General features: G+C 36.6%; 1 protein-coding gene across 1 annotated transcript in view; it reads right to left on the bottom strand.

Annotated features, from left to right (window-relative positions):
- LOC113236510 (netrin receptor UNC5C-like) overlaps nucleotides 1-15,892 on the bottom strand; it is a 43,457-nt gene extending 27,565 nt beyond the window's left edge. The window contains exons 1-8 of the mRNA XM_026472618.1: nucleotides 15,764-15,892; nucleotides 14,462-14,605; nucleotides 13,071-13,274; nucleotides 11,939-12,037; nucleotides 8,878-9,009; nucleotides 6,910-7,131; nucleotides 5,410-5,542; nucleotides 1,487-1,593 (exon numbers count right to left, since the gene is read on the bottom strand). Of these exons, the coding sequence (XP_026328403.1) occupies nucleotides 1,487-1,593; nucleotides 5,410-5,542; nucleotides 6,910-7,131; nucleotides 8,878-9,009; nucleotides 11,939-12,037; nucleotides 13,071-13,274; nucleotides 14,462-14,548 (984 nt within the window). The 5' untranslated portion in view covers nucleotides 14,549-14,605; nucleotides 15,764-15,892. The remainder of the gene's footprint in view (nucleotides 1-1,486; nucleotides 1,594-5,409; nucleotides 5,543-6,909; nucleotides 7,132-8,877; nucleotides 9,010-11,938; nucleotides 12,038-13,070; nucleotides 13,275-14,461; nucleotides 14,606-15,763) is intronic.
- Between the last annotated feature and the right edge of the window lie 539 nt (nucleotides 15,893-16,431).

Consider the following 16,431-nt stretch of genomic DNA (forward strand, 5'->3'; position numbering starts at 1 on the left):
AGACTCAGCTTTTTTATTTATTTTTCTTTTTCTTCACGAAAATGCGGAAAAATAATTGAAAACAACGTAATTTTAATAGATTTTATTATTGCCTACTTTTCTTTTTTTTACAGTTAAAATTCTCTGAATATAAATAACATTTTAAGTACGTAAATATTATACTACGATAAGACGATTCGGAACATCAAAAAAGAAAGAGATGGCATTATATAGTTCATATAGCGTTATTTCTTTCCTATTTTAGTAAGGAATAGACAATATTGGGAAATCATTCGTTCTTTCAGTCACTTTAGCAATAATACATTACTTGGTTGACAGGTTTGTCTTGGTACGAATATGAGTAATATTACAATAATAAGCTTACTTTAAGGACTATCCACACACATCAGGGCCGTGACCGGGACCTGGACGGGGCGTGCTAGTTTGTATGAACTGCAGGCCCGTCCCGGCGCCGGCCCGGACACGGACCGGTGTGAACAAGTTCATACAAAATGTACGCAACGATTTTTTTTTGAGCTCCTGACGGAGGACGTCCCGGGCACGGCCCGGATATGTGTAGATAGACCCTTAAATTGAAATAAGATTGTTTTTGAAAATGTTAAGGGCCACTTGTTTTTAAATTTTGAGTCGTTCTTTAATTTCTTTGCCTCGTCATTCTCACTTTGCTTCGTTCCGTCGTCACTCCCTGCTGAAACGTCAAAGCGAGCACGTCTTTTCTTCAAATTTGATCCGTTTACCAGTTACCAAAAATCTATTGTGCGATAAACATTTAAAAGATCACAATTTTTATCACAATATTTTATCAAACCGGATTTATTTCCACTATTTCTTTTCCCTTTGATTTTTGAACTTTAAACTCTCTAAGCAAGATGTGTGGGGGCTGCAGAGGCTGCGGAGGCTACTACACTCTCCAGGCTACATTACAATCAACAGGACATGCTTAAGTGGTGTCAGCAGTGCGTGACACGCGTTTCAAAGTTAACCCTGATGATTAACCGACATACTCTCAAAAGTAATCACACTAAGAGTCGTATTCTAAAATTCTACTCAATGCTCAAGTCAGGGTTTGAGTATGGTTTAAAGCACTCGAAATCATACTCAAGTCATTGGAAATCATACTCAAGTCACTGCCATTAGGGTTGTATTTCCAGTGCTTGTGTTTCCAGTGCAATCCTGACTTGAGCATTGAGTAGAGTTCTAGAATACGACCCTAAGAAATGGATACTAGATTCGGGGACAAAAAAAATTCTCACTAAATTTTAGATTAATGGATGATTTTTTATGTAAATTTTAGAGTTTAAAAACAAAATAAAACTCGGCATGTTTTATTGGTTATATTTACGGAGACATCTACAAATATAAAAAACACAGAACGATAAAAGTACATTGAGGTGGTTTAAAATATTTTTTTTAATTAATAATTAAACATTTTCTTTCATTCTCGATACGTAATTCTCAATAATCAAGTGAGAAAATCGCTGAACACACCGGCGAATAATTGCTGGTCTCTTACTTTCAGGATGAAAAAAAACGGATGATCTGCAGTGAATTCGACTATATTGACAGGACCCGTTGCTGTCAGAAGTGTCGTTGCTGGAACGTCAAAAGTGATGCAAATATATTCAAATGCCTCGGATATAAGTTAGGGTCAGTTGGGGTAAGAGGAACACAGAGGGAAGAGGGAATTGAAGCTTAACTCACAATATAAAAAAAATTAAGCACTATTGTCTCTCAGTTGATAAAACAGACGAATTAGTTTATACAATTTTTAAAGAGATGTCGCTATGGTGCTCTAAATACAAAAGGTGGAAAAATATATTTGACATTATTGTGAAATCTTGAGAAAACGACCTATAACTTTTTAAGAAATACGATTATTGTATCTCTTATTTTTATTACCCCATCTTTTGGATAAAGATTTACACGTTAGCACAATTTTCAGCAAATACATCTTAAGTATTGATTGAATATTTAGCGTAATGATTTCTAAAGTATGGAGTATCAATTTCAGATAAACTTTAGTACTTTTTTTAAATTTATTTATCTTTTACAACGTAATATACAACAATGTTTCTAGTCGCATTTTAAACCAATAAGGTTCGTAGTAATGTGAACTGTAGCCACACAATGCATATGTTCAATTTGCTAACAAAAAAATTTTGCTAATATTTTAGTAGGTGGCTGTTCACGCATGAAGATTCATTTTTATAAATAGCGCCTGACTTTAATTTAGGAGCAATTACTTTTAGCAATTATTTAGTTGATTTTGCTATTTCTCCAATTTAAGGCGTTTTCCTCTCGAAATACTTTGAGTAGTGTCGTAGTGAGAACCTATTTTTATTATCTCCAGTGTCAAGTCCTGTATAGTGGCGAACTATTACGAATATTTCAATGAAACTTGGCAAATAGACGTAATTCCACGTACTTTTGAGGTCGGTTTTTTAGTACTCTGTACTGAGATTATGTTAATTCTAGCGGTAACTGGTTTATTAGTCGGGGATTAAGGTAGAAGTTCTTTCGCCGCACACATTATTCGCGCGACTCGACCACAACCGGTTGTTAGCCATCACTCGCGTACACACAGGGTGATTTATCACTTGTTTAAGATCATTGTTAAAGAAGAGCGTTTTTAAAAACATGTAGGTACTTGAATTGGTCACTAACAGGTAAGATTCTGCGATGTTTAAAAATGTCATGATCTCTCAATTGGCGTTGAATTTTACTTGACACAATGTGTTTTAGAATGTTTACTTGAAGGTTATATATTTTATTTAAGTACGTGTTCTATGTACGACCATAACTACATAAACCATACAGAATATACGATTCGGTAAGCGAGTTGTAAAGCATTAGTTTAACTTTGAAGGGAATTGTTTTCTTTAATATTATAATAATAGGGGTTAAAGTATGAAATTGCCGATTTGTACTGAAAATCTAAATTGTTTATTTTTTAAATTTTTAACATATTTATTTAATCAAAATAGTTGCCATTATTATCTATACATTGCTGCCATCTAATGGGAAGGTTATTAATGCCTTTGCGATAGAACTCCGACGATCTAGACTGCACAAACTGTGTGAAAGCATTTTGTACTGCCTCCTGGGAAGAAAACTTCTTGTCACGTAGATAATTGTCCAAATCACGAAAAAAATGGTAGTCCGTTGGAGCAAGGTCTGGTGAATACGGAGGATGACGAATGGTTTCTAACTGCAGTTCCTGAAGGGTCAAAATGGTTTCTCGTGCTGTGTGAGGTCTCGCGTTGTCGTGGAGCAATAATGGTGAAGATCGATTCATGAGTCGGGGCTGTTTTACTGCTAGTTTTGTCAACATGGTTCGGAGTTCGGCACAATAGACATCTGCCGTTATTGCTTGACCAGATCGGAGAAAACTATAGTGAATAACACCATGCTGAGACCACCAAACAGTTACCATTACCTTTTTATTGGTAAGTTTTGCTTTAGGACACTGTTGTGGCATTTGACCTGGGGTCCGCCATTGCATTTTTCTTTTCCGGTTATCATAAAGAATCCACTTTTCATCACATGTTACAATTCGATCCAATATTCCTTCATTTCTGTACCGGTTCAACAAGGCAACACAAGTTTCAACACGCGTTTCTTTCTGCAGATCAGTCAAATCATGAGGCACCCATTTTTCGTATTTTTTTATTTTATTGATTTGACGCAAGTGAGTCAATATTGTGGGTAAGGTAACGTTAAACCATGCCGCTAATTCCTGGGTAGTTTGACTAGGATCGGCTTCCACTATCTCTCTTAATTCATCGTTATTCACCTGTGTGGGCGGTCTTCCTCGTGGCTCGTTCTTTAAGTCGAAATTTCCATCACGAAAGCGTTTAAACCAAAATCGCACGGTGCGTTCATTAGTAGACCCCTCTCCAAACGCAGCATTGATATTGCGGGCTGTTTCTGCCGCGTTAGTTCCGCGTCGGAACTCGTATTCAAAAATCACTCGAATTTTCGCAGTATCCATCTTTCTTGTCTAAATTGAATAACAAAAACAATTGAAATTCGATATTCAAATGTTTCAAATTAAAAAAAAAAAATCACAGAAACCATTTGAAAAAAGTTTCATTCGAAAACCTCAAACCATGAAGATTCTATGAAAATTCAAAGAACCTATTGCAATAAAACGGCAATTTCATACTTTAACCCCTAATATTTGCTGAAAATTGTCTCAGTTTATTACAGATGAGTTCTATATGGTCTCTATAGAATATATACACTCGTATATTCCAATATATCGCACTGTTAATACAATAGTGTATTAACTCAAAAAGTGTATTTTTTCAGAATCGCTGAAAAACTAATTACATCTAAATAATTCCCTACTTGCCAAATAAAAGGAAAAAATAACTTAATATTTTTTAGAAATTTATTTACTAAGACTGTTTTATCCAGAACTAGTCCGCAAAAAGTTTGCCTCATTTTGAGTTAGATAGATTGATTTTAATTGTTTCTGACAATATTTTGACGAAGGTTTTATTGACGTGTAGAGAATCAAATATTACGTTCAGCAATAGTATAACCTTGAATTTCATTTATTTTGAGTTACAACACTATTGTAATAGCATTGCGATATATATGCCATATGCTCCAATTAAATTTATGATCTATTTAAAACTGCAGATGACGGCACTTGAATGAAAATTAGAGGTGTATCATATTAAATAAGATATACAAAATAATGTAAAAATGCATTTTACGTAGTGTGATTAAAATTAATTTACAATTACGATAAGTGGTGAAAACAGTAAATTGTCGTTGAACACATGACAAATCGAAGGTTTTTCAATAGTATACTTTTTAATTTGTTAGTTTGTAATAAACTGTCTAGATGGCATTTCTTTGAATTTAGTCTCGAAACTAAGTAACTTTTGGCAGTAAATTAAAAGTACAGATTCAGTTTCTTTGCGTGTTTATTATATTTTATTGTCTATGAACGCCTGAACATGAGCAACAATGGCCTTGACGAAAATGTGGTCAGCCACCATCTATTGGCTTTTTCGAATATTATTACAATCGCATCGCGGGTTAGCTTGCTACCATCTCGATACGTCCAATGAAAGTTGTTATTAACTACAAAATAGTATTTTTTTACTTTTTAACTTAAATGTATACTTATTCATGTATATTATAGGTTCCATGTTTAAAAGTAAACGGAACTTTAAGCTTTATTGAACAGCGTTAAGAATCAAAATAAGAGTCCGAATAAGGGACACGATATTTGACATTTCTTTGTATGAGGCTGGGTGTCTGTACAAGTATAGTATTATATTTTCTGTGGTTGATAAACAAAGAAAAACGTGCCTATACAGGCTGCTCTAATTTGACACAAAACTATCAATTATCTAATATAAATGTAAACTAGTTAGTAAATTGAGAGCTTACCCGTAGCCGCCGCCGCCAAAGTCCCGTTCTCGTCGACCTGTATTATGGCGGCTTGCACTGCCTTCGAAATGAATAACTCCGTACCTTCGACAATATTCTTGAAACCTTTTTTGTACATTGAATAAAGGCCAATCTGTGAATATATTGTTTATTTTTAACAAGACTTACCTGTATATATTGATGGTGTATTAATTGTGCGGACGAACAGTTTTTCAAATACGCCTGTAATTTCACTAGAACCCTTAGCGCCCTGTTACACGACGCGAAAGTTTTCGCCATGCGGTGGCCCAGTTATCTATCACGCTTTCACGTACATTAATGGCGAATATGAGTTTTATTTAATAGGCAACAACATTTAAATTCCTCGGAATAATAAAACCGCGCGGTCGTGGTAGCCACGCGGCTGCCTCGTAACTATACGCCTATAGTTAGTCTATAGTTAAGCTACACGCCTACCCATGACAGTTGCAGTGTCGCTCCGAACTTTAAATCGGGGACCGTCACCCTGAGACATAAGTTAACAAGTCCCATGTGCCTGTAATTTCAACAGCACCCTTACCCTTCAAAAACGGAACACAGTAATGCTGACATTACTACTTGGCGGCTAAAATAGGAAAGGTGGCAGCACTTCATTGGACGAACTCATTCACACGGAACTAGAGGTGGGTGATAAATATCGTCACGATGAAAAAATCACGATGATCCGCCGCCAAACAGTATCACCGTGACTCGTTGCGAAGGAACGACGTTCCAAAGTCACATAGGTGTTCCAATCCGTTCCAATAGCTATCCCCGTCACTCACATCACGACATACGTATTTGATACAATGCGCGATCTCCGTTTCGTGGTGACTGAGCGCGCCACTCGTTATAGTTCTTTTCAAATCGGGCCATTTCGGCGATGAGAGTGAGTGAGATAGGATGACTTTCTTTGCTCACTCACAAGGGTAGAAGGTGCTTATTACTACTAGAAAGGGCAGATGAAAAAAATCTGCAGCAGTTACTATAAACCTATTTAATGACAAAGTAAAATATTTTTGTATATTTGTTTTATTATGGGAAGAGTTGATACTTTATATTTATATATAATCTACTTTGTGTATTCTACTAGAAATATAATTACATTATTCTTTATTGCTATTTTTAACAGTCCAAAGATTCGCAGTAAATAAGTAACAAACAAAATTATATTAAATACAAAATCAACTTTTTGAATGGAATTGAAATTTATTACAAAGGGAGTAAAAACTTAAATTATTCTATAAAAAAAACGGTTATAAGTATTAGAAAGAAGCCGTTGGCTAAAACCGTATATAGTGATGTAAGTTATAGGCGTGACAAGGTCACGGAAGTAACAGTTGTGACAAAATCACGGTGATTTATCAACGTGATTTTTTGGAACCGAAACGACAGTCACGGCGATAGAAATGTAACGCTATTCCCCATGTCTACACGGAACCCTACTGCTACGTAGATCTAGATAAGTAAAAATTGACTTACGTTTTTATATTCCTCATTAAGGTCCAATTTACTTTCAATAGTAAACTTGGGTATCGTAAGAGAAACTTTTCTATATGTCATTTTCTTTATTGCATCCTTGAGTAGATCTGGAGCCACTTTAAGTGCCTTTAGGAGCAATAGCAGAGAAGTTGTGTCTTTGGATTTGGGGAGAGCTATAACCAGAGACGATTTACTACGTAGATTGTATGGAATTTCGACTATCTGTAATAAAAATAGCTCGCTAAGAACGTAATTAGATCATTCTCGGGTTAAGGCGGATTTCCAGGGCTCGTGATTCACAGGCTGCGCTGATTTGTACGGGCGTGCTCGCGCCATGGGCCCATAAGTATGGGCTCTTCCTACGGCGCGTTGGCGACTACGTTGGGGCCAACATTGGAGCTTGTGTGGCGCGGCCCGTGACACCACGGACCGTGGGAAGCCAGCATTAGTATTCACTGCCTAATCTTCGTGGCAATTAAACTAAAACTAAACCAAACTGCCTCCGTGGCCGAAAAGTCATCATCCAGGACTGAGACCCCGGGCCGGGAGAAATATTTGTATGGTCTACACTTATTTCTCTCGTGTTTGGTTGTAATTTGTGGTTGTCTATGTGTGTGTCCATGGCATCTGCGATTCAGGGATACCGACTAATTAAATTACAAAAAATATCACTAAAAGTGATTAGAAAACCCATTGACTTACAAATAAATGGACGACGGGTCTAATACAAAAACCACGAAAAAAATGTCCCAAGTCAACCTATTTAAACGTAGTGACATGTAAAGGAATATGAAAAGGCTAAAACGTTGAATTTAAATTGTAATGTCATCGCAGTACTGTCTAATTTTGCTTGCTTCGCTGTCAGTTGAACAAACGAAGACTAAAGCGTGAACGAAGCTCTGTATACGATTTTAACGCCCTATAAGTTCGGACACTTTTTAGCGCGGACCCGACGTCCATATAATTGTAAGTCAATGAGAAAACCCGATTGAGTTATAGTCGGGTTTTTAGTTTGAAATAAAATGTTTTTTAGTATGTCTGGAAAAATAATACTATAACAAACCTACTATATGTATTAGACGGCCTTAAGCCAGATTGTTCACTTTTAGTTCCCTAAGAATCCGCTAGATGGCATTGACCCATTTGGCGTTATTTCTGAATCGCGGTGTTAAGATTTTCCCTCGAATGGTGACACTCTAATATGGAGAGAAATCTGAGAATACCGAGAGCTCAGTAAGGCTAGTTAGGAGTTGAGCCCCTTCTTGGGAACTGCTACCTGGACCTTCTGACATTTCGTACGCATATATATAAACATCATCTTGCGGAACGGTTTACAGGAGTGAGTTCCTACTTGGGAACAACTGCCTGGACCTTCCGCATATAGAGTGAAATTATATTGGCGACATACAAGGTGAAAAATAAATCTTCTGAACAACAACTTGGAGTTTTCACTTGACTGTATTGGTAACCTCATCCCATGGTACAGAGAACCACCCTCCCTCCTTTACAATACTTAATATATAAAAAATAATTTTAAATCTTAGAAAAATATTTTCATAGCTGTTTTAATTTAAGTATTTATATAATTCAAGGGATAAGCTTTAAACGAACGGTTACCATGCTGGTCTGCAACGTAGAGGTCCTGGATTTGATTCCCGGGCCGGGAGAAATAAATGTAGGCCATACAGGTCTATATCTTGTTCTCTCGTGGGTTTGGGTGTAGTTTGTGGTTTTCTGTGTTCGTGTCCATGGCACTCACGATACAGTGTTTCCTTAGTGCCGGGCTATGAGTGTGTGTGCGTTATAATTAATGATATTAGAACTCTTCTATTTAAACGTAAAAAGTTATGGACTGATTTTATTCGTAGACTATTTAAACTTTTCTACTGAAAATTGTCATTTTGAAGATGAGACCTTATTCTAACAACGACATTATGTTGCGTATAAATACTTATCCGAAAAACTTACCTTTGCGTCAAGAGATGTACTTTCGTAAAATTTGTATAATTGTGTAAGATGCATCATGAGCGCATTCTGCTTTCCGTGTGGGCTATTAAAAATGCCCTTTGTAGCTCTTTCAAAGGGGTATAACCAATTGCCCTGAGAAGATTTTAAGTGCAATGAGGTAATGGTGTTTGACGATTTTCAATCAAATATTTAACAATGTTGTAATAATTGTGACAGCATATAAAACTTAAAATTATTCAATTTGTTGAAAATACCGATAATGTTAAATTTTTTATTGAATTGATATTCAATTATTTTTTGTGAAATTACTCCAGTAGTTTGTTATAATTATTACTACAAATATCGAACACTCAGAAGAAATTCCTTCGATCCGGCCGGAGTCGAACCGACGTCTTCTAGCATACCTTGCCAGACGCTATACCAACTAAGCCACGTCTCGTGTCTTGTCTTTGTATTTGGTTTTTCAACGACTTTTTTAGTCGTAGCGCCATCTATGAGAAATCTATGAAAGTTTTTTTACCCAGTTAGAATACCTTTGCAGCTACCGGCCCTTTTTTTTTTTTTGAGAGATGTCGCTATTCACTGTATTTTAAATTTTTATTGAATTTATTGTTTATTTTTATTATTATTATTATTATTATTATTACTTCACTCAGAGTATAGGGTTGGTAAATTATTATTTTAGTCGTACCTACAGTTTTTAACATAATTTAAAAATATTAATTCTCGTGCTATGTTGAAATAAACTTTGTTAAATGCTATTAATATTTTTTATACCAGCTTCGCGAATTAGTACCTTGATTATGCAACAGAAATGAAATGGTGAACAAATCCGAATTTGAGGCACTCTTGTGCAAACTACCACAAACAACACACGTCTACTATTTGATATCATATTTTAAGACTCTATACAACCTCCAATGGCTTTGGTTGACTCCGCATAACAGTAAAGTGTTGCATCCATCATTTTGGAAAAAAATATACAGTAAAATTTAGGATATACACTGATTACTACACGGTGTGAAACCACGATTCCCAAAAATTTTAACGATGGAAAAAACACAAACTTACCTTAAATTTTACAAGAAAACTGCTGTATTTAATTTACATATGCCTGTGATTTTGTTTTATATCAACTAAACTAAATAGAACACGTATACTATATGATATTATTTTTCAAATGGCTGTAATTTCGCTTGTAACAAAAAAATTCCGAAATAAAGTCGATGTCTCTGCCTCTGGACCAAAACCAAAATAATCCGTATTAGTACGGGAAAAAAATTAATTCGATCTAAGTTAGTATCGTTTCTTAAACATATTAATGGCGCGACGACCCACACTATGAAACGCGAGTGCACCGCGAGATGCGAATGTGTGTGTCCGTACATGGCATGCACATATACACACATCAAAAAAAGTTTGCGATCAATAGCATAAGCTCCTATAATTCTTTAAATTTAACTTTATCAAGAAAAAATCTATGTTGTATGCTTTCTTTAAATAGGAATACCCTGTTTGAAATTAAAATATAAAACTATTTTTTATTGTTTATTTTAAAAATTGAGCCATTAATCATAATGTAATAATGATAGAAATTTCATAGAAAGAAAAAGACTGTTTAATTAAACTTAAACAACAATTTATTATTGAAAGGTGTGAATTCAATATAAAATAACTCCTCCCCTGACTCGAATACATGCGAAGATCCTCCTGGGCATGCTGAGGATCAAGTTATCCAGCATTTCCTGGAGTAACCTATCCCATTCTTCAATAGCGGCTTCCCTGAGCTCTGGAACTGTTTGGGGACGTGGCTCATGGTTCCATACTGCTCGTTTAAGAGCATCCCACGCGTGCTCTATTGGGTTTAAGTCGGGCGAGCCGGCAGGCCAGTCTAATCGTGTGATATAGTATTCTTGAAGAGCAGCATTGACTCGTTGAGCTCGATGTACGGGCGCATTATCATCGACCAGTACAAATTGGTGCCCATGGTTTACTCGGAATGGTCTGACGATATCATCAATAGCAACTGCTTTGTACATGTCTGCTGTCATGAAGCCCCGATACGGGATCAAAGGCGTTCTAGCTCCAATCATAATGCCACCCCAAAAGGACACCGATTTTCCGCCTTGCTGAACTGTTCCAGTGGCAGTTCTTTGTCTTTCACGTTCGCCTGGTCTTCTCCAGACACGGACACGTCGGTTATCTGGATGAGTGCTGATTCGGGATTCGTCAACGAAGAGACAGTTTTGCCAAATGTTTTCGTCCTCACCTTCTTCATTTTGCCGAAGTCTAGCCCACTGCAATCTTCGTTGTTGACGTTGCCGGGAATTGAGCGGAGCTCGCCAAGACCTCCGTGCTCGTAATCCAGCCTGGTGCAAGCAATTGCGAACGGTCTGCGTGCTAACTTCAAGCCCAGAGGCGGCCCTGACTTCTGGTTTTATTTTAGTGGCGTTGATTGTTGGATCACGGACTGCCAGCAATCTAATATAGCGCTTTTGGGCAGCTGTCAAAACAGTTGGGCGACCGCTGCGGGGTCGGTCAGCTAAATTCCCTATTCCGTGATACCTCTGCAACGTAGCCACGACACAGGATTGGGATATAGCAAGTCTGCGTGCTATTACTCTCGTGGTGTATCCTTCTTCCCTCAAAGTTACTATTCTAGCTCGTAAAACCTCTGATAATCCTCTTGGCATTTTTTCAATCACAACTTTCCGCGAAAAATATCTTGAATCGCTTATAATTGACTAAATCAGATTTCTGAATGAGCGTAAGCTAGGACTGAAAGCCTTTTTATATGAAAAAACAATTGAACGGGGTCATTGTTTTATGTTCTAATTTATTTTTAAATATTTTAATTTTGTTCTAATTTATTTTTAATTTTTAAATCATGATATAATCTACAGTAACAAAAAAGATTTCAGTTTTTCGAAGTGATCGCAAACTTTTTTTGATGTGTGTATGTACAAGCCGCGCTGCTACGTTTGTGTGAAGTTACCATGCTTGTTTATAGTCTATTACCGTACTTATAATACATATATAATATGGTATAATATAGTCTTACCGAGAAGTAAATGGCGTTGACCAAAACCATAGTAGAAGACGGCGTTACGTCACTGTCTGCTAATAAATTATGAATTTTGCCCTTTGTTTGCTTCGATACCTAGAATCACACCATTAATGTCGTAAAGGTGGCAAGGCGAAATTAGAATTTATTTTATTGGATACCATGATGTTTTTCTTGCAATGATATTCGTATAAATACTTTCAAACAAGCCTCAGTCTGTAGCTCAATTGAGCGATGGCTCTGGAGTGGCAACAGACGCTAGTTTGAGTGATTGCACTACATTGAGTGATTACACATTGAAATTTTTATATTATTAATAATAGCAAAAATATTTTAGTGTTACCATGAACCCTGTATATATAATACACTCAGAAAAAAATGGCGGACAAAGTAACAATAAATACTTTGTTATTCATTTATTGTAACTGCAACAAAAATCAATATCGATATGGTATGGTGGTCTGTGAATTTTGTGCATCCATTAATTGAAAAACTAATAACATGACAACATTCGAGACACTATGCCCATTGTGTAGTCCAATAAGAATCCTCTAGATGGCATTAACCCATTTCATGTAAATATTCTGTCGCGGAGTGAGATTTTTCTTGGTATGGTAATCACCAATTAGGTCTTATTAGCAGTAGTAGTGCTCCTTGTGAAAGAGTTCGTCCAGGGATGTACCCTTAATGTGAGCATTACTATGTTCCGGTTTAGAAGGGTAAGGGTGCTGGTGAAATTACTGGTGACTTATCAACTTATGTCTCAGGGTGACCGGCGCAGTGGCAGTGCCCGTAAGATCTATGTGATTTAAAGCTCAGAGTGGCAATAAGTTGACTAAAGTTTACCTTTTTATGGTTTGATAAAAAAAAACTTTAAATCTATGCACTCAATGCTATGGAAATATTGTTGCGAGGACAAAGTCAGGCTTGACAATGTAAACATGTCTATGTCCGCTCTCAAAGTGTAAATCTTGATGGAACAATATGAACTGATTGACACAATAATTTGTAATTGTACTTCCAAAAATGCATCAAATCGTATTTTGGTCAATGTAGAAAAACACGAATAATATCCCGTCACGTCGTAAAATCAATTGCTTACTCAATAAAAGATATTATGAAACTTTACCCATGCATTAATTTTATCTACCGCCCTTTTCGGATTACTGAAATCAATTTTTTCTACACTTATACCAAAAACTTCTTTAGCCGTTTTCTTGAATTCCCTCTTGAGTTCATTATTTTTATTGATATATACACTACTACAGATGCCAATAGTCACACCTGTGGTGCTCTTCAAATCTTTTATAAGTTTTGTAAAATGCTTGTTTGCCTGTAATAGAATAAAAAACAACTTTTAAGTGTTCGTCAGGATGGCTGGATCAAACCAACCAACTTTTAAGACATAGAATATTGAATAGACGTTAAAATGTAGAATTTCCGCTCTATATGGAGAATCCAAAGAAACCAAAATGTTTTAGAAAACAATGAAAACATACAAAGGTGTTTTACTACACTACTCATTTGCGGAGAACGGGAATGCTGAAAACTTTCAAACATATGTTTGACTTACGGAAATGTTAGCGTATTATTAGCTATTTGTTGAATTTTAAACGTTGGCCATTTTATATATAATCGTTATATTATCAATTTGTCGCGAATATGATCGATAAGAAAATAAAAATGGCGACTGGATTGGCGACGGAAGAGGCTTTGGGGTATTGGCATGAGAGGTGGCAAGTAATTTTGATTCATATATGCATTGATAATAATCAAAGCTTACATGTGATTTGTGAGGTGTATTCGTGTGGTTATAGTGAAAATATGTCGTAAACCAATGTTTTATTTTATGAACTAAATTGTTTTCCTTATAGATAGTCATTCGATAGAAGTTAAGCCAGACGACTTTGGAGGGTGCCGAAGTGAGGTCCAGGAAATCGGGCGTAGCTGTATTTGCCTTATACATCGTTTACGCTGCTGTTGATGCAGATTTGTTCGATCAAACGACGTGGCTGTAGGGACTCATATTAAATATCCATGTTTGATTTCAAAATGCAATCAAAATTAACGAAGAGTGGAGGTAAATAATAACAATGAAATAGAACAATCATAAGAGCTGATGATCTTTAAGCATCTGAACTAATCAGTTCACCGAACGGAGATAAGAACCAGTTTATTAAACCAGTCCTTCGGTTTCGATTCTACAATGCCAGAAATTTATAGACACAGAGATATATATATAATACACAGAAATATACAGACAAAGGCTTACTTATATTTCCTCTCTTTTACTATCAGGTGTTAAAAAGAAATTAATCGTTATTCACGTTAATGTTTTAAATTTATAAGCCCCAAGAATGTATTTGAAAATGTTTTCAGTTTGATCTTACACTACAAACGCTTTGTTTCATCTCAAAGAGGCGCAATAACTTTAACAACAATTTCATTATTATATATACCGCAAATATTATAGTCAAAGTGTGAAATTGTTGTTAAAGTTATTAATAATATAACACCAACCTCAGATAGCTTATTGACTCCAATGGCAGCGAGTAGTTCTTTGCGGTTGGTACCTGAGGCCCCGATTACTAGTTTTCCCAGAGGCATTAACGCCGATACCGGCGAACACACCCCATTTGCAGTTGGATTTTGAAGGAATAACGACTAAAAAGAATACTAAATTTTAATTAAGTGTAATAGATATCCATAACAAACTGGTCAGTAATGTTTCACCACGTACGACCGATGTCGCCACGAAATATTGCTACCGTAACTATTTCTGTCGTCAAGCAGTAATATGGGCTTTACTGTGTTCCGGCTTAGAAAAGAGTAAAGGTACTGGTGAAATTACAAGCACATGGGACTTATGTCTCAGAGTGACAGGCGTAATGGCAGTGCCCCTAAGATTTTTGCGATTTAAAGCTCTGAGTGGCACTGCAACTGTCATGGATAGGCGTATCGCTTACCACCAGGCACACGACTTGTTCGTTCCGTCACTTGATCTTACAAAAAATAAACAAATTTAAGCCCACTCACAAATGCCTGCGTCATGCTCCATCCAGTAATTATTATACTCGTATTATTTTTTTATGAAATACCCCGTAATCAGTGAACGGTTTATATACAGGCGAGGGAAGCACTCCCAACGCTCAATGCCAGTCTATCACGAATATTAATTAAACTCAACAGGCAAGAGCTTCGCACTCTAACTGCCGCCCTAACAGGTCATGGTCCATACAATGAATACCTTTTCAATTTAGCTATCACAGACAGCCCTCTATGCAGAGCGTGCATGGAGGGGGACGAAACGGCTGCGCACATCCTACTACAGTGCTCTGGCGTGGCCAACTACAGGGCAAAGTACCTTGGAGTGCCAAGGTCGCTCCCCGAAGTGTTCAGCAAACCGAGGAGGCTGCTGAGATTCCTGGAGGAGCTTGGGTGGCACGAGTAGGACCCTGCACCTACCACACGCAAAATAGGCGCCTTGACGTCGAGTTGCGGACACCAGCCCATTACACCAAGTACCCCGTAACCAATCATCAGTGTATTGTTTTAGAATGAATGGTAGTGTAACTTGCTTTTCAGTGTGTAGAAAATATGTATGTGGTTAGAGATGAGTTTGACGGTATTGATTAAACCAGTTATAGTTTTTATGATACTGTGCTTATATGATTATTTTTATTGAATCGAAGTGTAACTGTTACCAACGATAAACGTATCCGTGTTGCCTAATAAATGAAATTTGATTGTATTATTATTTATAAAAATATTGTTATATATAATATAAGTATTATTATTATTACAAATATAATAAATAATTACAAAAGCAAACTGTCTTCTCAGTCTTCCATTGAGAGACAGATAATTATCCAAGTACTCCGCGCTGCTTTTTGTCTCCGAACTTGTTTCCCAGTAATATTTATCATCAGACCAATCTTCCTCGGTCGAACCCAGAGGTTCTTTAGTTTTTTTTGGTTTTTTTTTGTCCTTGCCATCTCTGCTGCTCGAATCTGCTGGTAGTAAAGCTAGAGATAAAGTGCCTGAAAACAATAAATCAGATTTCTGAATAATACTCGGTATGACATAAAACAAGACTTTATCCCATTTCTAATAATTTACAGATTATTATCTCCACTAAACCATCCCTGAGCGATTAGACTCTTCTTCTTCCTGTCCTTATCCCACGCTAGGTGGAGTCGGCACAACATGTATTTTTCTTCCACTCTCCCCTAACAGCCGTCATTTCCATACTTAACTGCCTCCGTGGCCGAACGGTTACCATACCGGAATACCACGCAGAGGTCCCAGGTTCGATTCCCCGGCCGGGAGAAATAATTGTATGGCCTACATTTATTTCTCTCGTCCATAGCACCCGCGACATAGGGTTTCCCTAGTGCTGGGCTGTGTTGAATGTGTGCGTTGTATAAGTTATTATACTCACACTTTTCTTAGCTATGTCATCTTTCACATAATCCATTCATCTTTTATTT

The sequence above is a fragment of the Hyposmocoma kahamanoa genome, unplaced genomic scaffold (genome assembly GCF_003589595.1).
Source record: "Hyposmocoma kahamanoa isolate Upper Pololo Valley unplaced genomic scaffold, ASM358959v1 92, whole genome shotgun sequence".
Taxonomy (NCBI): Eukaryota; Metazoa; Arthropoda; class Insecta; order Lepidoptera; family Cosmopterigidae; genus Hyposmocoma; species Hyposmocoma kahamanoa.